Source organism: Stenella coeruleoalba, assembly GCF_951394435.1.
Source record: "Stenella coeruleoalba genome assembly, chromosome: 16".
NCBI classification, from domain to species: domain Eukaryota; kingdom Metazoa; phylum Chordata; class Mammalia; order Artiodactyla; family Delphinidae; genus Stenella; species Stenella coeruleoalba.
The window spans coordinates 7754212-7777700 of NC_137162.1; the positions used below are offsets into that span (position 1 = coordinate 7754212).

At 48.6% G+C, this 23489-nt stretch overlaps 1 protein-coding gene across 5 annotated transcripts in view; it reads right to left on the minus strand.

Moving 5' to 3' along the window:
- The window catches only part of LHPP (phospholysine phosphohistidine inorganic pyrophosphate phosphatase), a 137703-nt gene that overhangs the window by 91652 nt on the left and 22562 nt on the right, over positions 1-23489 (minus strand). For all 5 annotated transcript variants that reach the window (XR_013824399.1, XR_013824400.1, XR_013824401.1 and 2 more), the window contains exons 4-5: positions 15480-15543; positions 14421-14513 (exon numbers count right to left, since the gene is read on the minus strand). Coding sequence is in view for 2 of the 5 variants with exons in the window: in XM_079900998.1 (XP_079757124.1) it covers positions 14421-14513; positions 15480-15543 (157 nt within the window). In the remaining 3 variants the exon portion in view is untranslated. The remainder of the gene's footprint in view (positions 1-14420; positions 14514-15479; positions 15544-23489) is intronic.

Genomic DNA, 23489 nt, shown 5'->3' on the forward strand with positions numbered 1-23489 from the left:
ACTGAAAAGGGGGGAAATGCTTACCTAGGATTCTATATGCAGCAAAATTATCTTTCAGAGCAAAGATGAAATAAAGACATTTCCAGATATCTGAAGCTAAAAGACTTCATCACCAACAGATCCACACACAAGAAATGTAAAAGGAAGTTCTTTAGGCAAAAGGAAAATGGTACTTAAATAGAAATACGCATCTACACAAAACGGAATGGACAGCACCAGAAAGGGTGCCCATGGGCACAGGGTGACCTTTCTGCCGCTTCCCTCTGTTCTTCTGCTGGCCAACTCCTAACAGTCTGTCTGGTCTCAGCTCAGGTGACCACCACCTTTCAACCCCCGGCTGGGTTTGGGGGGTCCCCAAAACATTCTGTGATTACCCCCTTGAATTGCATACACCTCCTGTGTTATAATGGTCCCTTCACTTATCTCTCTCCTCCAAAAACTGTGTGAGTTCCTTGAGGGCAGGCTCTGTGCTGATCCTGGAGCTCAGCTGATGACCAACACGAGTTTGTTGAGTGAATCGGTGCTCTGAAATAAGGCATGGCTGTGCATGTCTGGAGACACTTAGGAGGTCCAGCCAATAGAACTGCTCAGTGTTTACCAACCAAAAGAGTGGGAGTGGGTGGCATAGTCCGCATCCGTGTTGCCAAAACTTTAGTCACCAGTGGGTGCCCATTCGACACATCAACCTGTATTAATATTACTGTTTAAATTGATTCGTAATCTTTACATAAATAAATGTGCTTCTTTTAAGAAAAAAGGAGCAGCCTCCCTGACTCAACTGCCACACTGATTAAAAGAAAAGCTTCAAAATATTTTCAGGAAACGATCCTGCTAGCGGAAGAAAAGTTTAATGCCTCAGATACCAAATGCATTCCAGACACGCTCCCAAGTCCGATCAGAAATGTCCTTGGTGGGAGGTCAGACAGGCCTGACAAACCGGGCTCCCGTAGCAGGGTGAGTGTCCTGATGTTGATGGGATAGAAGCTTTGAAACTGACAGTTATTCCACAACTTTCCTCTGGAATTCAGATGCTAGGTAGGGCTAACCAATGAATAAATACATAAACCGAAACCAAGAAAACTAAAAATGGTGACCATGGACTTCCCGGGTAGTACAGTGGTTAAGAATCTGCCTGCCAATGCAGGGAACACGGGTTCGATCCCTGGTCTGGGAAGATCCCACATGCCACAGAGCAACTAAGCCTGTGCGCCACAACTAGTGAGCCTGTGCTCTACTGCCCACGTGCCCCAACTACTGAAGCCCGCACGCCTAGAGCCCATGCTCCGCAACAAGAGAAGCCACCACGATAAGAAGCCAACGCGCAGCAACAAAGAGTAGCCCCTGCTTGCCACAACTAGAGAAAGCCCACGTGCAGCAACAAAGACCCCATGCAGCCAAAAAAGAATTAATTAATTTTTTTTAAAAAAAAGTGATGACCGTGAAGCATTTGCAAACCAGGGGACTCTTACACATTGATTTGGACTCTGCCTGTGAGGAGAGGAGTCCAGATGGAATTTGCCTTCCAGCTCGGAGTGGGAGGGGTGGGAGGCAGTGAATCCAGAGGCAGGCCCTATGCGACCAGCAGAATGGACAGACTGAGCTCAAGTCGCAGACGCGGCCAGAGCAACTGGGCCTGAATCCCAGCTCTGCTATTTGCTAGCCCTGTGATCTTGTGATCCACTTCAGTCTGTAAAATGGGTACAATTGGTGTGGTGTTTAAACAAAATCACGTAAGTTAAGCATCAAGGACAGTGCCTGGACGTAATAAGTTATCTGTACACGTTTAAAAGGAAAAAATATTAGGAAATGTTCTGTTGAGGAAACTCCTAATGTAACCCTATTGGAGACAGTCCACAGTCCTTACGACAGGGCTCCAGTGCCTCAGCTCCTTTGTATCAGGTCCTCTATAGGCCAGGCAGTGGGGACACAGTGAGTCAGAAACACAGTCTCCACCTTTGTGAAGCTCCCAGTGGAAGGCAGAAGACGGATGTTCATGAGGTGATTTCACAAACACAGAGCCAGGACCTGTGATAAAGCACAGGGAGGAAAAGTGCAGGAGGCTGTCAGGCCTAACCTTGTGGGGCTGGTGGTGGTCAGGGAAGCCTTCCTGGAGGAGGTGAGGTTTTGAGCTTGGATCTGAAGAGCAAGAGGGGTCAACCAGGTGAGGGGGTATAGGGGAAGGGGTGAGAGCCTTCTCCGAAGAAGACACCACATGTGTGCTAATCCTCTACCAGGACAGGCCACACACGAATTCCCAAAAGCACAGCCATTAAGCCTGAAGCACATGTCCTCGGAAACATCTCCCAAACAGGACTTCAAATAACGAGGAATCACGAGGAGCTTGTGGACGAGGACAAAGACTGAGCTGGTGCGGCCCCAGATGCCAGGGAGGTAGTTTCAGGTAAACACGAGGCTTTTCTAACAATCAGCATGGGCTGCCTCAGAGGTACCAGGCCCCTGCCACTTAATCATATTCCAGCAGAGGCCAAAGAGGCCTCCGTCAGAGAAGCTACTGGGGGACACTGGCCCCCGGGGGAGCTTGAGCAGGTGGCTGATGACCACCAGGGCTGAGAATTCTGCCAACTGCTGGGAGCTACCGGCCCTGAGAGACATACGAGGTACCTGAAATAAACTGCACTTTGTCCCAGTGAATATTCTAAACTTCATACTTCTCACTAGTTTCCTCTGGTCTTTCCTCCACTAAACCCATGTTTCCCAATGTGTGTTATGCATACTGGTGATATGCTCTTTGATTTTAGGTAGAACAGGACATAACTTTTTTTAACATCTTCATCGGAGTATAATTGCTTTACAATGTTGTGTTAGTTTCTGCTGTATAACCAAGTGAACCAGCTATATATATACATATATCCTCATATCCCCTCCCTCTTGGGTCTCCCTCCCACCCTCCCTCTCCCTCCCCTCTAGGTGGTCACAAAGCACCGAGCTGATCTCCCCGTGTGATATAGCTGCTTCTCACTAGCTATCTATTTTACATTTGGTAGTATATATAAGGACATACTTTTTTTTTTTTTTTTTGGCGGTACGCGGGCCTCTCACCGCTGTGGCCCCTCCCGTCGCGGAGCACAGGCTCCGGACGCACAGGCTCAGCAGCCATGGCCCACGGGCCCAGCCGCTCCGCGGCATGTGGGATCCTCCCAGACCGGGGCACGAACCCGTGTCCCCTGCATCGGCAGGCGGACTCTCAACCACTGCGCCACCAGGGAAGCCCAAGGACATACATTTTTAATGTAATCCTTTGTATTTATTTTTAGAGTAATCTATTTACGGTGAGTGATTCTGGTCTTCCATTTATAGTAGAGATCGAAAGTTTTTTTAAAAATACATTTAAGTTTATAAAATGAATCAATTTAAAGAAACATTAAGTAAATAATAGTGCCAGGGGCAAGTACCCAGATATGGTAAGATGGGCATTTTTTTTCCTAGAGTGAGTGATGCTGGGGAAAACACTGCCAAATCCAAATGGGTTTAATTTTCGCGTCTACAGGCTCCCATGCAGCTGTGTGGAAATCATCAGTCACCCAAGAGAAAGAACCAGTGGCGACGCGTGATCCTTGAAGTGGGACCCGCCATGAGACTGCTGCACACACACGTGAGTCTAAGGGTATCTGCAAAGCCAGGGTCACCTGGGCAACCACACAGCTCACCTGGGAGGAGAGGGCTGGGGCAGGTGGGCACCTGGCTTAGGCAGCCGGACCAGCCACAAGCCCCAGTGTGAGACCCTACTTTGCCCTTCTCGAAGAGTTGTCCTGACACTGTTAGGTCAGCCTCTAAACATCCACAGCATTCCAGCTTAGGACCCTGTCCACTGCTGCCAGGGGTTCCGGGGGCCAGCTTGCTAGAAGGTTCCTTGGAAATGAAAGCGTCTCCTATGATTAAATGTCACGCCTGGCCTCTTCCATGCTCTGGGGAAAACAAAACTTTGTGCATGCACACTTGTGCATGAAGCAGAAATTCCTCCCCCCCTCAGAACAGAGGCTGCTGGGTCTGCCTGGGCGCGGACATTTTTCGGTGTGGCCCACGGAAGTGGAACCAGAGAAATCTGGGCCATCGGAGGAAGAACACCAGAAGCAGCAGCTATGGTTCTGCACGATAAGCCACTGGCCAAGCCCAGGCAGAGCCCGGAGCCGCGTGTGAGGGCAGGGGCAGGGTGCGGGGACCCGGTGGGTGTGCGGCCGCCCGCCGCAGTGAAGCCTGTCTGGGCCAGCTTGTGGGCTCCGCATACCAAAACGCGTTCCAGCCCCTGGGGATTTCACAGATTTACTATCGGTGAAGGGCAATAACCACGAAAGGAGGAGCAATTATTGCCAAATCATTTAGGATTTAAAAAGTCACTGGCAAGAAGATAGAGGTCAAGAGGTGCGCTGTCAGGGGAAATAAAAAAACCCTACCTGTCAGGTCTGGGTTGCACTTCCTTTCTGACTGCAATATGGTTCAGGGAAGCTGGGGATGCACACCAAGAGGTCGGACTCCCACAGAACAGAGATCCAAGAGCCAGAGGCGGCACCAGAGCCCTTTAGGCAGGTTTTCTGGTTTGGGTTCAAAATGCAGATTCATTCATCCTTCTTAAATATTCGTCTGCCCGCCATGGTCTCCTCTTCGCCATCCTAGGTGCCAGGGGCAGAACCCATTCCAACAGGCGGCGACGTCTGGAACACAACTTCCAACGCCAAAGAGCTTTCCCAAGAAAGCCCACGTTTCACAAAATTTCTGATTATCCCCAGGGCTCTGCCAGGAGGAGCACTTCTGCCCCCATGGGGCAACGAACAGCAGGGCTGGTGGTGAAAGAGCAGTGGGCTTGGCCTGCACTTCAGCCCCGAGGGACAGACACCCCCACTTGGAGAGGCCTCGAGATGACACCTAGCATTGGGAAGAGCCCTAGACCCTCAGCCTGCAGGCTCAGAGCAACCGGGCCCCCTCCGACACCCAGAGGTGGCTCGTCACTAAGGAATTTCCCCCACCGTCTGACACATTCGTAAGGAATAATACCAACACAGCAAAACTCGAGGAAACTATTTTATAAAAAGTAAGAAACAATGGTGTTGGTGAGGATGTTGGAACATGAGCACTTGCATATACAGCTGGTAAGGAAGCTGAATTGATACGTGTTTCTGAAATAGAAACGAACACTGTGCGTCGTGGCCTGACAACTATACCTCTAGGATTTCTAAGAAAATAATTTAAAATATACAAAAGGACATATACATACAAGGGTGTTCACGAGGGTTAATGTACAAGAGGGAAATTGGAAGTAATCTAAATGTCCAACAACAGGGGACTGGGGAAGCACATTACGGTATCAAGGGGATGAAAGGCAGCCTCGGCTAAAGAACATTACGGTGGTCCCTACGACAGAATGCTCTGTAGCCACAAAAATTACTTTGTGGAGGTGCCTGAATTCACACAAAGGAAATGGTTCCCAATATTAAGCCGGGGCGGGGGGGAGGGGAACGGGAATTGGGTTTCAAATAGCAGATACGGGATTATCCAATTGTGTGTTAAAAATGTATATACACAGGGACTCCCCTGGTGATCCAGTGGATAAGACTCCGCGCTCCCAGTGTAGGGGGCTCGGGTTTGGTCCCTGGTCAGGGAACTAGATCCCACATGCCACAACCAAGAGCCCTCATGCCACAACTAAAAAGATCCTGCATACCACAACTAAAGACCCTGCACGCAGAAACGAAGATCCCGCGTGCAGCGACTAAGACCCAGCACAGCCAAATAAATAAATAATTTTCTTTTTAAATGTACATATACAGGAATTCCCTGGCAGTCCAGTGGTTAGGACTTGGCGCTTTCACTGCTGAGCCTGGGTTCGATCCCTGGTCAGGGAACTAAGATCCCGCAAGTCGAGCAGTGCAACCAAAAAAAAAAAGTATATATAGACACCAACAAATCGGAAGGGCTAAGCATGACTTGTGTCATTGCAGGTTAGTGGAAGGATGAACATTTTTTTCCCTTGTACTTTCTGAACTTTATTCATCCTCTTAACAAACATGGGCTACTTCACAATCAGATTAAAAACTTGTGTTTTGAGGAGAAGAAAATAAAATCTACTAAAAAGGCTTTAGGGGAGGAAATATCTTAGGGAAAACTAAGACATGAGGCTCCAAAGCTCCCTTATGACCGAGACGGGGCACAAGGCAGCCCCAGAGCTGGCATTTCCTGGAAACCCCCACCCGTGGCTGGATGAGGCACCGCTCAGGTTCTCTCTGTCCCGGGGCTCACACCGTCCCAGCAAGTGGTCCCTGAACGGACACCCAAAGACCATGCACACCGCTGTGGGGAAGATGGGCCGGGCGGGGGGCCCAGCCCACGAAGGGGAGAAGACGGGCCTTCCACGCACAGACCTGAGGGGAAGGAGGTCCCCACGCAGACGTTCACTCCCCACCCACAAGGCCTCCCCGCCAAGGGTACAGACTGTCCCCATAACCCCGTAGCTATCATTAATGCCCTGAGAACCAGGGAGCAAAATGATGGGGCAAAGTCCATGTTTTATGCCCGGCCCTCTTTGGATAAGCCCACAAACCTCGCCCCCTTTTTTGATAGGCTGTCCTGAGAGTCCTCACCTTCACCACCCAAGATCTTGCTTAACTTTGCTTTCTATATTCTGCCAACAAGACAGATTTTAATGTTTTTCACAACAGAAAATGATATTGCACTGCTAAATATGCCTTTTCTAACCTAAGCATTCTGCTGTGTTGCTGGCCTCTCCTTGAGAACTGGGGAGCAGCAGAGACCTGGAGGGGGCTGGGTCCTGGCCTCACCCCACCGCGGCAGAGTAATCCTGGCTTCAACAGCAGACGTTCCTGTGACTACTCCTCAGTGCCCTGGTTCTCAACTGGGGGCGATTTTGCTCCCCTGGGACATTTGGCAACGTCTGGGGACATCTGTGGTTTCACAGCTGGGGGAGGAGGGCAGTACCCCCCGCCACAAATAATGATCTGACCCCAAAATGTCAGTAGTGCCGAGGCAGAGAAATCCTTAACCTTAACCTTAAGACGGGAATGAAAGTACCTACGACAGCGGATTGGAGTAAGGATTTCACGAAGTAAATGGGTATGTGACAGATCCTGGGTGTGCCCAGCACAAGTGCTCAAAGTATTCAAGGTCCTTCCTTTCCAAGCCTCGGGTTCCCCATCTGTGAAATGGGCACCCCCAGCTTCCAGGCTGCCTGCACACTGGCTTCTGGTGCTTACTAAGCACTCTGGTCTGAACAGACCCAATTTCCACTAAACCTGCACAATTCGCAACTGATGGAATTTCTTATGATTATGGAAAACTGCCAAAACCTTCACATCATTCGGGCTTTAGTATGAAGCTATAAAACCACCCACTGATTCAGAAGCCTTAAACCATGAGAATTAGGTATTTCTTGAAGTAGCCTTTAAGGTATGTTATTCTTTGCCTTATTACTGAATCCTGGAAAGGGCCTGGTTACCGCTAAGAGGTTTGAATTTCCAATCTATTAGAGTAATACCAGCAATCTGTTATTTCTAGGCTATTGAGGAAAGGTTAAAATGAAAATTGGATTTGGGGAGTTATATCCATTCTGAGCGCAGGTGGAAAACTCCTCAGCAGCAAGAAGCAAGTCTGGATCTGGGAAGAAGCAGTTATCGAGGGAAATGACTGGTGATAACTTTATTGATTAAAGCAGCTTGAAAATTTTAAGGTTTGCCACAGCCCGGCACTTCAGCAGCAAGACAGCCCCTCAAAGCCATTTTTCATTAAAAAGAGAGAAGCAGGAGCAGAGAATTACTACCTTGTGCATAAGACACAGTTCGTTCAAAATGGCCTTATTTTGAAATACTGCTTTAAAATGTCTACACATCCCGAGGCTCAAGCAGTATTTCAAAACGTTCTAAATTAACATTTTAGAAAAACGGTGAGGTGGGGTGTTAAGAACATGCAGCCACCGCTCAACTGTGTGTCAAGAGGGGAGACAGACGCAGCATGATAATGTGGCAGGTAAATAAGATTCAGCTCTGCCACGTGGGCTCAGAGCCGCCAGAGAAAACAATTCCTTAGGGACCCAGGGCCGCAGATGCTCGCGATGCCTGGACAGCACAGGCACCCCAGCCTCAGCAGACACGCCAGGAATCCAAGCTCCTAACCCGCCACCCCAGACTGCACGGCCCGGCATCCGCCAAATGAGAAGCCCGATCAACCTGACCCCCAGAAGGGCCTCAGCTCCTCTTTGGGGTGTGGGGAACGCAGTTTCTCATTCAGAATGTAAAAGACACTGACCGTGAAAGTAACTGGAAAACACCAAACAAATAAACAAACAAACAAAAGGGGGGGAGGGGATTAACCAAGGTCAACTCTACAAAGACAACCAAAGATAACGTCTTAATATTCAGTTCCTCTGGTCTTAATTTCTAGGCAGTGACAGCTTTTTGTTTTGTTGATTGGGGACGGCAGGGGGTTGGGGGGGGTCACGGGAGATGGTTGTGACCACAGTGCTTACGTAATTCTAAATACTCAGATTTTTAACTCAGATTACAACAGTGACATTCCTCCCACTCTATAACAAGTGATCTTAAGAATTTACTCTCTCAGGGACTTCCCTGGCGGTCCAGTGGCTAAGATTTCGCCTTCCAATGAAGGGAGTGCAGGTTCGATCCCTGGTCGGGGAGCTAAGATCCCACATGCCTTGCGGCCAAAAAAACCAACATATAAAACAGAAGCAATACTGTAACAAGTTCAATAAAGACTTTAAGAATGGTCCACATCAAAAAAAAATCTTTGAAAAAAAAAGAATTTGCTCTCGCAAATTCACCCTGTAAGTAGGATACAAATGTATACATAGTTGGTCATATTTAAAAAATGCAAAGATAAGCCATAATATTTATAAAAATGGCTACGATGAGAGATGGGTGGGAAGACAATAGAAGGAAAAGGACAGGAGCCAGGCTTCCTTGAATGTATCTTGTTCCGTGGATTTAATTTCGGAACTACGTGAATTTTTACATAACTATGGAACAAGTTTAAATGTTGAAAAACCAACTCCTTAAAAATTGGAAGTACAGTGACTTCAAGGAGGGTCCTGTTGGTGACACGCTTACCCAGCAGAATAATGGTAGCTTTAAAAAACAGTAATTTGGCTGTAAATCTCTAGAGGGATATATTCTAAGCCAAAAAAGAACTGTCGGAAAAAGAAATCTTAAACAGCACCAGTAATCAGCCTCATCACATTCAGGAATCAGCAGCCACAGTGATGCTGTGTCTCACAGTCCAGTCCACGGCAATCACAACCCTGCCCCAGCCTTGGTGGCGCTGATAGAATTGGTGGTGGCACCCACTCTTTTGTGCCTGGCTTCTCCCACACAGCATAAGGTTTTTGAGATTCAAGACTCTTGTGTGTATTATGGGCTAAAACAAATGATTATGTCGGTATTCTCGTAAGCCAGGATTTCTGACACGGCAAAAAGGAAATACAGACACAAGATGGGTGATCCAGTAAAAACCCACAGGCCTAAGTCTGGATCAGAAATTTCAGTATGAACTCATTATGCACTTCATCTTTTTTTTTTTTGCGGTACGCGGGCCTCTCACTGGTGGGGCCCCTCCCGTCGCGGAGCGCAGGCTCCGGACGCGCAGGCTCAGCGGCCATGGCTCACGGGCCCAGCTGTTCCACGGCATTGGTATCTTCCCGGACCGGGGCACGAACCCGCGTCCCCTGCATCGGCAGGCGGACTCTCAACCACTGCGCCACCAGGGAAGCCCTGCACTTCATCTTTAAAGATACATATTTTTTCAACCCTTGTAGACTAAGTCTTGGAAATGATGACCAACCCAGTAACAGTAAGAATGGTTAATATCCCGACTATGGTTTCTGAATACTATTTTCCACTAAGGGTAAGCATGGCTCCTTGGAAGGATGGCAGACTCTAGGCCTTGGGCAGGAAGTGTGCAGGGCAGGTGTTATCCTGTCATAACAGGAGTAAAGCCCCTCAGAGACCTCTGGGGTCAGGACAACAGGACTCAGAGGGCAGCTGGAAGAGGCTCCCCCTGGTCAAAGATGCAGCACTTTGAACACGAATAACTGCGATGGATGGAACACGTCAAACATGCTTTTGTCTATTTATAGTCATATATGTCATTTTAAACCTCCAAGGTATTGGGAGGGTGTTAGAGAATCAATCATCTGAAAACTAATAAATAGCAAGAAAGAAATAGGCATTTATCTGTAGTTTCCTATATGAACTGTACTTCAGGGGAACGCATAGTTCGTGGGGCGTTTTCCTATACAGAGGTAATCCAGAGAAGAAATGGAGAAGGAATGACAGAATTCCAATATCACCATTTTGCAGCCCTTAATGAATGAATGGGGTTAACGCACCAATCACCAATGGCTGCTAACGCCACCGAAGGAGACACCCAGACATTCTGAACCTCCTAAGGGAGGCCACAACACAACCCAGAAAGCAGTCATCAAAAAAACTGAAACAGATTCTGCCTAAGCTTCTAGATCTAACTATCAACATTCAGGAAGCAGGGAGAACAGGGGAGCATGAGACAGGACACCACTGAGGCGCGATCAACAAAATCCTGACAGTGGGAAACTCTACAGGACAAACAAGCCAGCTTCTTCTTCATAAAGCTGCAAGGAGTACCAAAGGGAGACGGGGGTGGGGTCGGCGCGGGTGGGTGGGAATGGATAGATTAGAAAACACTTAAGAATCACACCGGCCAATCACAATGCGAGGACCTCATATGGATTCTGATTCAAAGAAACTGCAAGCGACGACGTAAGCACTTGTAAGACAATCAGGGAAATGTGAATAATGGCTGGATATTTGATGATATTAAGGAATTATTGTTAGTATTACTGAGTTGTGATAATGGCATCATCCAGGTTTTTAAAAAGAATTCCTATCTTTTAGAGACACTTAGAAATACTTACAGATGAAATGATATGATTTCTGGGAGATGATTGAAAATAATCTAGGGGAGAGGAGCAGGTGGGAGCACAGATTAAACAAGGGGTTATTAATCTTCAAAGTGGTCCCAATGGCCAAATAGGGGACAATCTGGGCAACAAAGTAACAACAGGAATGGATTGCGACTCGTGGAATAAAACAAATATCCTTAAGTACATGTTGGAATAAATAAAAAAGTAAATGGGAGAAAAAGGAAAGCTCTCTCTTACAGTAAATGCTAATCAATAAATATAGAGGGAACAATGGAAGTAGAAAACCGCCATTTGGCACCATGGTGACAACTGTTGCAGGTAAGAGGATGCTGCAATTAGGAGGGGCAAAGAATGTCAGGAGAGAGAATATTTACACAGTGTCCAAGTATTCCCCCATAAGATACTTATTAGTCACAAAGGGACAACAGTAACTCTGCAGTGCAGAAATGGGAACCTCCAACAGGCATCAAAGTGACCACAGCCTATGATGCGCAGAGCGCCCGCACATGCCTCCTGATGGGACACACCAGAGGGCACGGCACTGTCTGTGAAATGTATAACCAGAATTACATATGCCAGAAATGCATAACCTGAAATTAAATCATGAGGGAACATCAGGGACATTCTACGAAAGAACTGGCTAGTACTCTTGAAAACTGCCACAGTCCTAAAAGACAAAGACAGACTGAGGAACTGCTCAGAATAAAGGGTGCTAGGGGGCGTGACACCAAATATAACGTGTCCAAAAACAGAGGGTCCCTGGGCTAGTCAACATCTGCATCAAGGCTAACTTCCTGAGTTTATAATTGTCCTGTGGTTGTTACATAAGATGTTAGCCTTTGGGGAAGCTGCAGTAAGGACACAGGGGAATTCTCTGTACTATTTTTGCAACCTCTTTGTACGTGGGAAATTGCTTCAGAAGGAACAGTTAAAAACAATTTTTAAAAGTGCTTATTAGTTGATAATTACTGAAGCTCAGTGATGGGTACCTGGGGGCTTATGAGGTTACTCTCGCAATTTGCACAGATATTTGAAATGTTCCATGATAAAAATGTTAAAAAGAGAGGTTTAAAACACAAAACAACCTTATTTGGATTTGATTTTTTTTTTAAATCTACATAAAAGACATTTCTGAGACAGCCAGGAAAATTTAAATATGGACTGGTATTAGATAATACTAAGGAATTACTATTGATTTTGGTAGGTAGAGTGTTTTCGGTTTGGTTTTCTTTTCCAATGTGATAAAACAACATAAAATTGACCAATGGAACCATTTTGAAGTATACAGGTCAGTGGCATTAAGTACATTCACAGTGTTGTACAACCGTCACCACCAGCGAGTTCCAGGCATCTTTTATCAACCCAGAAGGAGACCTCGTACCCACGGGCAGTCGCCCCCCATCCCCCACACTCCCAGCCCCTGGCAACCTCTAATCTATTTCATGTCTCTGTGGACTTGCCTATTCTGGACATCTCATATAAATGTTAAATATATAAAACGTGACCTTTTGTGACTGGCTTCTTTCACTTACCATAATGTTTTCAAGGTTCATACACATGGTAGGATCTATCAGTATTTCATTCTTTTTATAGCTGAAATATTCCACGGTGACAATAAACCACATTTTGTTCACCCATTCATTTGTTGATGAACATCTGCATTATTTCCACCTTTTGGCTATTGTGAATAGTGCTGCTATGAACATGCGCGTGTAAGTTTTGTTTGAACACCCGTTTTCAATTCTTTTGGATATACACCTAGGAGCGGAATTGCTGGGTCATACGATAATTCTACATTTAATTATCACGGAACTGTTTTCCATACTGGCTGTTTTTCATAGTGGGTGCTCCACTTTACATTCCTACCAGTATTCCTGTATGAGGGTTCCAGTTTCTCCACATCCCTGCCAATGCTTGTTATTTTCCTTTTTTCTTTTAAAATTATCATGGCCATCCAAGTGGGTGTGAGGTGGGATCTCACTGTGGTTTTGATTTGCATTTCCTGAATGAGCGATGATGCTGAACAGCTTTTTTGCATGTGTGTGGTTTTTTTTGCCATGGTTAGGTGTCTTAATGCATTGTCAAAAATGCATTAATATGGGCTTCCCTGGTGGCGCAGTGGTTGAGAGTACGCCTGCCGATGCAGGGGACACGGGTTCGTGCCCCAGTCCGGGAAGATCCCACATGCCGCGGAGCGGCTGGGCCCGTGAGCCATGGCTGCTGAGCCTGCGCACCCGGAGCCTGTGCTCCGCAACGGGAGAGGCCACAACAGTGAGAGGCCCGCGTACCACAAAAAAACCCAAAAACAAAAAACAAAGAATGGGATTTGCTTTAAAATACAACAGAAAAAAAAAAAGTAAATTTTTAAAGAGAAAGAAATGGGATAGAAGAAGGGAATGTGACAAAATCTTTTAATTGTTGAATCTGGGTGATGAATATATGAGGAGAATCACTGTTTTGTTGTCTCTGCTTTTGTATATATTTGAAATTTGTCACAATAAAACAAATTTTTAAAATTGTCACTGTGAAATGAAGTCATGAAAACCAAGTTATTTATTCCTGTAGTCTTCACTCATTCAAAACACAGGCCTCTCCTCTCTACCAGCTTCACCCGACATTGTCTAGGTGTTTCCTGGGGACCCCCGAGAACTGTATTTTCTGACATCTGTGAATCTCAGGGGAGGTTTGGGCGCAGAGGTTCCAGACTTCCATGGCTTTGTGCTGTCTTTCTCTAAGCATCGTGAGAGACCAGTGCTCTAGACTGGAACACACATGGGAAGTTCCGGTCCAAGAGTAAGGGAGCAGCATGGTGATCCTGGGGGCACCAGCCTCACCACAGGATGCTGACACTGTCCCCTGGTGCCGTGTCCAAAACAGACAGCAGGACAGCCCTGAACGCCGGCAGACACGTGCCCACTGTTTCTTCAACAGTGCCATCAGGAACCCACCGGCCGGAGGGGACCGACTCACTCTACCTGGGAAGGGGAGGTGGGAGGATGGGCACTGGGGACACTAAAACCATAACTGCCTTTTTTCCTTTTAAGATGTATGTTTGGAAGGCAACCTGTCTCAAATACAGTTATAATGTAAAGGTGGCCAGATGCATGATTTTACTCCAACATGTTCTTTTCATCTTGCTGTGCAATGTCTTTCCATGAAATATTTTTAATATATTGATAGGACTTGTCAATCCTTACCCTTCCAGAGAAGAAACAAAAGTGGCTTGAAAAGAGCCACAGGCATTTCTTTTTCTCACTCTTATACTGATACTAACTAACCAGGTGGAAAACATTCAATGGGCCTCCTTTGCTGTCTTCTTCCCTCTTTCCAGTCAGATCAGCTCTCATGGGGGGCGAAAGGGAACCTTCGCAGGCTGCCTGAGCCCTCAAACCCATCTCCGGGGCCGAGGCTGCCCCGGGAGCACTCTGGGCCTCCCTCAATAGCTGCCCCCACACACGTGCTTCAGGACCCGCTGGCTTACCTGGTGGGCTTCCACCCTCATCTCCCGCAGAGCAGACTTGAAAAACTCAGGGGAAGGTTTCCCCACCACCTCAGCTTCGATACCACAGGCATACTGGGGAAAGACAGAAGGACATGGCATGGGTTTGGGAGCAAGTACAGGTGAACACCCGCTCTGCAGTGAAATCCTCCCTCCGGGGAATCAAGGAGAGATGCCCCAAATGTGCACCTGCAGGCCAGGGACCTCCAAGTGGCAAGACACATGGGCCGAGAGGCGCACCTCGTAGGCAAGTGTCACAACTCCACATCGGGCTGCCCGGGATGCTGGGGGCACCCACCACTAGGCACCCTGCCACCTGCCCCAGTGCCGGACCTCAGCAGGAGGTGGTCCACAGCAGGCCACCCCGACAGTGCTCTCATCTGCATTCTTGCTTCTCCTCCCTTCCCTTCTCCCCCGACCACCCCCAGCTCTGTCATAGGCCCTCCAGGGGAAAAGGTCCAGGGCCCCATCCACCAGCCTGTCCGTCCCTCCCACCTGAGTGCGAGTAGGCAGGGACCAATGTAGCGGTGGGTACGGGACATGACATGGGCTGACCTGGGCCAGGAGCCCGGGCTGGGGCAGCTGGCTAGGCGTGAGTCAGAGCGGGAGCCCCATCTGAGCCCAGACTTGGAAACTGGAGGAGGGAACTGGGAAGGAGTCTAATCAGGACACATCAAGCTCAGGGTGCTGCAAAGGAGGGTCAGGAATGAGGCAGGTTCACACACACCCAGAAGCCAAGAATCCGAGAGGAGAGCTACGGAGCATGCTGGGAGGGCCAGCAGGGTCAGCGGCAGGCGGTACGGGCTGTGGGGAGGAGAGGGAGAGACTGGGGGGCAGAGTGATGACCAGGGCAGCCGAGAGGCCAAGCTCCAGAGGAGGGGGAGAGCCGGGCTTGGAGCCTCAAATGGGGTGGCGGGGGGTGAGCTGGAAAACATAGAAGGCACTCAGAACACTGAGCACACCCTCTTCTCCAGAAAGGCCAGAAACATCCCCGAGGGCCCTGAGACGTGAAGAGGGCTCGGGCAGACCCAGGGCAGGTACCTCAAGCGCCTTCATGTAGGGACCAACGTCCAGCATCAGGCCAGAGGTCTCCTTGTAGTAGCGTCTAGAAAAGAGCAGAAGGGGACGAGGGGAGCTGAGCCCAGGGGCCTGGGAAGTGCCAAGAGAAACTGCCCTGTCCCGGTTCTGCCAGCTCCAGAGAGCTGAGTCACCGGCCAGGGTCAGTCCAGACGCCACGCTGAGAATGACCGACGGAGGTCAGCTCGACACAGCCCAGTGGTGGCCACCATGCCTGGACGAGAGGGGGAGAGACGGTGAGTCAGCAACTCTCAGTCAGAATGGCCCCCTGCTGCCAGCCTCGTGGGGACCCCGCCACAGTGGGGGACCCCAGGGGCAGCTGGATCCAGTTGCTAACACAGAGAAACACAAGTGACCTGTGTTCTCGAAAGGACAGCTGGTCCACAGAGCATGTGGTGAACCCCTAATTGCTAATAATTAACCCTAATTGCCGCCTGGAGAAGAAAACTCCATTAGTTCCACAGCACCCTGCCGCATCTCCTAGTAGCTGGGGGTCAGGAGAGGTGCCAGGTCTTACAGGCGCCAGATGCTTTTAGGAGAAGACAACTATTTGTTCCCCGTCTCACTGGGGCCAAGACGGCTTGGCTCACAGCAGGGCCTCCCAAGACGGTTTCACATCTTCCCTCCTGTGAGCGCTGTGCTGAGGCCCAGCTGCCACTGCCTGGCCACCCAAGGCCACACGCAGATCCCTTGGGACACACGGTGACCAAGCCCAGTTCTCTCTGAGCAAAGCCATTCGATTATAAAGTGAGAAGGTAGTTGACTCTGTGCTGCTCTGAAGACAGGGTTAATGGAAACCCAGGACTGTCACCATGTTTTCAGACCCGTCACATCAGTTACCCTTCTCCCTCCCCTCAACCTTCGAATTTGGGAGACATTAAATAACATGTATGTGACCTAAATGTCCACAGACATGAATGGATTAAAAAGATGTGATATATATACACACACACATATATATATACGTACACACACAAACACAAATGGAGTACTACTCAGCCATAAAAAGAGAAACAACGCCATCTGCAGCAACATGGATGGACCTAGAGATTATCATACCAAGTGAAGGAAGTCAGACAGAGAAAGACAAATATCACATGATACCACTTATATGTGGAATCTAAAAAAATGATACAAATAAACAACATGTATGTGGAAAAGCAAAGAGAAGGCTAGTGAAGCATGCTGACCTCAGGGTTTCAAATCCTCTTTCCACTTCTTTTTAACTGTGGGACTTCGGGTTGCTTAAGCCCTCTGGGCCTCGGTTTCCTAATCTGTAAAACGGGCAAAAAGAAACTCCAGTACCTACCCTTATGGGTTGCTGTGAGGCTTGAGCAAAATAATGCAGGCGAAGTTCCTAACACGATGCCTGGCATGCAGAAACCGCTCCAAAAATATTAGAGAACACTGTTATAAATAACTGCTCACCCAGACTGAGATGGGTAATAGGATATGAGCTGGGGGGACTTCCCTGGTGGCACAGTGGTTAAGAATCCGCCTGCCAATGCAGCGGAGATGGGTTCCATCCCTGGTCCGGGAAGATCCCACATGCCACGGAGCAACTAAGCCCGTGTGCCACAACTTCTGAAGCCCACACACCTAGAACACATGCTCCACAACGAGAGAAGCCACCGCAATGAGGAGCTCACACACCGCAACGAAAAGTAGCCCCTACTCGCCACAACTAGAGAAAGCCGGGACACAGCAACGAAGACCCAACGCAGCCAAAAATAATAAATAAATGAATAATAAATAAATTATTTTTTTAAAAAGGAGATATGAGCTGGAGAAGAAAGGATGAACACAGGACTTTCCAGTTTGTGGGGGCTGAAGCCTGCTGTGTGACTACTGGAAATGGTAGCACAGCTCGGGAGTTGCCCCAGGGCTGTGCCTTTCCTCCAGCTCTGCGGCTCCCAGGGATTCTGCCTGTCCCTCTCTGCCCCACCTGAGGCCTCCAAGGCTGCAGGAGCCTTGCTGCCCGCAGCGTTCACCTGGTGCTCAGGTGGGACTAGTGCTCTCCCACTCCGCATCCTCCACTGCCCACCTTGGAAGCTTCCGTCTGGACGCAGGCTGGGCTGCAGGGCTGTAGCCAAACCCTTGACCTTGGCAAGGGCTGGTCCCCTGCTACTCACTCCTGTCGGGTGGATTAGAGCCTGGAGCCCGATTGTTGACGCCAAGGGGGCATCTCCCATCACGACAGGACTCGGTCTCCAAGTGAGCCTGGGCCTCTCGGCCGGGGTCCGAGGCTCTGTGCTCTTGGGGCCGTGCCACGAGGATGTGGGATACCACACACATGCAGGAAGGCACCTGGTAGCCAAGAGAGAACTGCCGCTGCTTACCGAGCTAGGACCTGCCAATGCTCCCATTTTTAAAGGGTGACCCTAAATCACAGGCTTAGAGGTTCCTAATCTCATTTATCTTAAATCTGGAATCTAGACATCTATTTTGCATTTATACAGCCTCAAAATAGTGCTTCCTTTTCTTTTTCCACGATCAACTACTTTGGTATGACGCTTTCCCCAGGTCATGGGTCCAGGGTTTCCTAGGTCCAGGGTTTGAAGGAATGGCCAAATAAAGCAAAATTTGCCCAAGAGGCAGAGGGAGATGCTGGGTGCTGAGGCCTGGGCTTGCCGGGGGGCAGTGGCATCCGCTAACGCAGTCCCCCAAAACATTTAGGACGCAGATGCCCCACACCCTTTGCAGGGGATGCTCTCAGACCCAGGCTGCTCCCCAGGGACTCTCGGTCTCGGGGGGAAGCAGACAAGTCCACAGACAAATATAAAAGGGCAGGACATGGGTGACAACAGGTGGAACCCCATGCTCTGTGCACTCTGCTTGAGGAGGGCTGGACAGGCTGGGGACAGGAAGGCGGGGAGGTGGCCCAGAGAAGGACACATCAAAGCTGAGACCTGAAGCTCAAGGGGGAGGAATGCAAGAGCCCAGGCCCGGAGCCTCCCGGACTCGGCACCCTGCTGAGGGCCCCAAGGGCCGGACGCTGCTCTAGGCGCACGGGGGTCTGTCAGGTTCTCAGGGAGACACCGCCTCGTCCCCTGGCCCCCCATGAGATGCCCGCTGCGGGAGGGGCCAGACTGGGAGGGCCTCCCCGAGGACGGGCATGTTGAAGCGAGCCAGGCACGGAGGACGGAGCTGAGGGAAAGAATGCGGCCAGCATAGGAGAGGCTTAGCCAGGAACCAAGGAAACAATTATAAAACAGGCCACTCTGTCGCGACAGACACAGCTCTGTTTGGAGCTGAGGGCTCCAGCCTCAGCTTGGAGCGGTGTGGAGGCGGCAGGAGCTGGGGGCCCCTCCCCTCGGTAAGACCTCCCGAGGACACCCACGCGGCACCCCTTCTGCCCGCCTCAGCCTCCCCCAAAACCTTTTTTCCAGAGTGACAGATACCTGCACTTTCTTAAATTTAAATTTAGTCCTGGTGGGAAGAACAAACCGAACATGCAGCAGAAAATACGCAATTAAAAGCCTGTCTTTGCTACACTGACTTTTAGAACCTAAAGGAAAAACTGACTTCCATAAATCAAAATTGGAGAACTTAGTATTTGTGTTTTTTCTGCTTTTTTTTTTTTGGCTGCGTTGGGTCTTTGTTGCTGCATGTGGGCTTTCTTGAGTTACAGCGAGCGGGGGCTACTCTTCGTTGAGGTGCGCGGACTTCTCATTGTGGTGGCTTTTCTTGTTGCGGAGCACGGGGTCTAGGCGTGCAGGCTCAGTAGCTGTGGCGCGTGGGCTCCAGAGCTCAGCTCAGGCTCGGTAGTTGTGGCTCACGGGCTTAGTTGCTCCGCGGCATGTGGGATCTTCCCGGATCAGGGCTCGAACCCGTGTCTCCGGCATTGGCAGGCAGATTCTTAACCACTGCGCCACCAGGGAAGCCCTGGCCTTGTTTTTATAGTGCCCAGAATTTGTCTTTATTGCTTCTTCATCCAGGAAAACAAAAAGGCACCTTGAAGGCCATCTGTTAGCTGAAAACATTTTTAGAGATACAGTAAATACTAGCACCTAAGTTAACTTTTTTTTTTTTATCATAAAGGCCCAGGTTATTCCCGAAACACAAGAGATCTGATATATTTATCTTTTGTTACTAGCATAATAAAAGCAACAGCAGGTCTGGTGAGAACCTGAGTGTTCTGGCCACAAAGAAGAAACTGTGGATTCTGGAAGGACAGGGAAAAGCCGGAGAGAAGCAGTCAGATAGATTTTATGCTTTATTTCTTCTGCCCTTCCGATTATTCAGCACAAACTCCCTTCAAAATGACCACTTGACCTTTCCCACAAGAGCCATTAACCTTCCATAGGCTGTCGCGTAAACAGCTTAATTTTCTGAGGGCAGCATGACAGAAGAAATTACAAAGGCAATTCCCACTCTCGGTCCAAACAGATGCCAAATGTAAATCACACCGTTTCTAGGAGGAGGACACTCTGCCCCAGTGCCCCCGCCACCCTGCCTCCTTGGGGACTCCGCACAGCCCCACTCCAGTGGAGGACAGCCCCTCACCATCAATGACCCCCACGTGGATGCGACAGCAGCTCTTCATGGTTCCTTGGGCTGTCCCAGGAAGCTATGACCTAGGCCCAGAAGCTGTTGGTCCCTTTCTCTGATTTTTGAGTACCCAACCCATAGCCTAAGCCAGAGTCCCCAGCAGCTAGAGACCCCACTAATTGCTTATTTGGAAAACAAACACTTGCCTACTGCTGAATGTGTTACAGAATTACAAAGCTAAAAGAAACTGATCTCTTTTTTTTTTCGTTTTCAACAACATACCTATTTTGACTACTACCCCTTATCTGGAATAGTAACTTTTAATAATTAGAGACAATTTTAAAGAAAAAAATTTTAACATAAATGAGTTATAACAGAGTTTCTTTTTTTTTTTTTTGGCCCCACCGTGTGGCATGCAGGATCTTAGCTCCCCGACCAGAGACCGAACCTGTGCCTGCTGTGTTGGGAGCATGGAGTCTTAACCACTGGACCACCAGGGAAGTCACTAAAACAGATCTTCTTAATTGTGTTGTTCTTTAGTGAGGGGCTGGTAACTTCAGGGATGCCTACAGGACCAAGCCAGGAGCGTAAAAGAATTAAGCAGGCCAGGTTCTGTGGTTTGCAATGAACCAAACTGAAGAAGGTAAGGTTTGGAAGGGACTGTGACAGTTCATTTTATGTCAACTTGGCTGGGCCAAGCTCCCCAGATATTTGGTCTAACAGTATTCTGGATGCTTCTGTGAAGATGTCTCTTGGGTGAGATTAACATTTAAATCAGTGGACCTGAGTAAAGCAGATTGCCCTCCAGAGCGTGGTGGGCTTCGTTCAGTCAGCTGAAGGCACAACCAGAACGAAGTCTGAGCTCTGAGCAAGAAGGAACCTGCCAGCAGACAGCCTGGCATTCAGACTGCAACTCTCCCCTGCATCTCCAGGCTGCGGCCTATGCTGCAGATTCTGGACATACCTAGACTCCACAATCAACTTCTCTTTACATACACATCTTCCTCAACTTACCGTGGGGTTACGTCCTGATAAACCCATCATAAGTTGAAAATATTGTAAGTCAAAAATGCATTTAGGGCTTCCCCGGTGGCGCAGTGGTTGAGAGTCTGCCTGCTGATGCAGGGGACACGGGTTCGTGCCCCGGTCCGGGAAGATCCCACATGCTGTGGAGCGGCTGGGCCCGTGAGCCATGGCCGCTGAGCCTGCGCGTCCGTAGCCTATGCTCCGCAACGGGAGAGGCCACAACAGTGAGAGGCCTGCATACCACACACACAAAAAATAAATAAAATAAAATAAAATAAAAATGCATTTAATAAGCCCAACCTACCAAATACTATAGCTTAGCCCAGCCTACCTTAGCCTACAGCTGGGCAGCAGCATCTAATACAAAGTCTATTTTATAATAAAGCATTGAATATCTCATGTATTTTATTGAATACTGTACTGAAAAAGAAAAACAGAATGGCGATCTGGGTACAGAATGGTCGTAAAGTGTATCCGTTGTTTACCCTCGTGGTCGAGTGGCTGCCTGGGACCTGCCACTTGCTGCTACTGCCCAGCATCGTAAGAGAGCATCATATTGCATACGGGAAAAGATCAAAATTCAAAATTCGAAGTCTGATTTTTACTGAACGTGCGTAGCTTTCACACCATCACAAAGTCGAAAAATCATAATCTGAATCATCGCTAAGTCAGGGACTGTCTGTATATACGTCTCCACATCCTGTTGCTTTTGTTTCTCTGGAGAGCACTGACTAATACAGGACACATTTTATTTTCATCATAAACGCACTAGAATATTTGTAGCTCCGAAAAGAAGTATATCCTCTCTTCTCTTTCTTTAAATCTTTCATTTGCCTATTTTGAAAGAGACATAGCCATGAAAAGATATTTCTCTACTATGAGAAAAACAACAGTTGGTACAAGATGAACGGCAACCAACTCTGAAACTTGGAGAAGGGGCAGGAGGACATGGTCAGGTCCGTGGTGCACCGGAACTCACGGACCAGTGGCTCCAGCCAAGCTGTGGTGCTCTCGGGAATGGGGGGCCAGGACTGCCAGATCTTCTGATTTCTCAAAAGGATCCAGACATCTGGTTATTTTACGTAAAATCTCCCAATTTTTAAAACATCCTCAAAAAAATGTAAGATCCTGTGTGGACCAAATGTCTGCTCTTGAATGTAGCCTAGAGGCGACAGAGCACAGGCTCTGGGGGGCACTCCTGGCCATCCTGGCACTTACAGATGGGGGGACCATGGCTTACTTCACCTCCCTATGCCTCAATAGGCCCATCTGTAAAATGGGAATGACACTGCCTACAGCTCAGCGTTGTGGTCAGAATTAAACATGGAACTACATAAAGTGCTTAGCAATGGCTGGCGGCCAGATAAAAAGCCCCCTGGTGTCACCTGGAATAGCTGCCCTGCTCAGCAGGCAGAGGAAGGAAGTTCCCAATCACCAGAAGCACCTAAGCTGAGAAAGGCTCCCCCAGAGACGGCCACAGAATTCCTGCCCCGCACGAGAAGCTGGGATAGAGCTCCACAGCATCCTCGTGGTTCTAAAATCCTAGTGTTGCTTCCATTGAGGACAGAATAAATCTGCACAGCTTTCTGGAAAGCAGCTTGGCAACATACATTAAGAAGCTCAAAAATACATATCATCTGAAATGCACAAAGATACCGATCACAGCCTTACTTTGGTAGAAAACTAGAAACAACACAAATGTCCATTAGCAGGCGTTGGTTACAATAACTATAGGAGAGTTATTTTTTTAAAAATAACTGTAGGGGCTTCCCTGGTGGCGCAGTGGTTGAGAGTCCGCCTGCTGATGCGGGGGACATGGGATCGTGCCCCGGTTCGTGCCCCAGTCCGGGAGGATCCCACGTGCCGCGGAGCAGCTGGGCCCGTGAGCCATGGCCGCTGAGCCTGCGCGTCCGGAGCCTGTGCTCCGCAATGGGAGAGGCCACAGCAGTGAGAGGCCCGCGTACCGCAAAAAAAAAAAAAAAAAAAAAAAAAAACTGTAAAAACAATTGATAGGAATAACCTCACCACAGAGACATCTACTTATTGTATGGAAAGTGGTTCACAAAATGTTTGGTGAACAACTAAAAATGGGTGACAGAAGTAGGTCAAGTTTGACACTGATGTAAATACACGCATGTGTAATGATCTCTCTGCACAGGAAACCACTTGGAAGGACGTATATCAATACGTTGACAGTTGTTTTCTCATGCGGTGGGACTGGAAACTCTTTTTGTTTTCTTCTTTTTGCTCATCTGTATTCTCTAATTTTTCTTCAGTGAATATGTGCTGTCTTGGTGGTAAAAAATGGTAAGAAAAATAACCAACATGGCTTTTTAAAAGAGACAGTGAGGCTCAGGCTGAAGACTCGGACAAAAATGTTGGTCACAAAATCACAACTTTACACAGACTGTGCTGTGCGGCCAGAGATATGGGGCCCGGACAAGAGCATCCCACAGG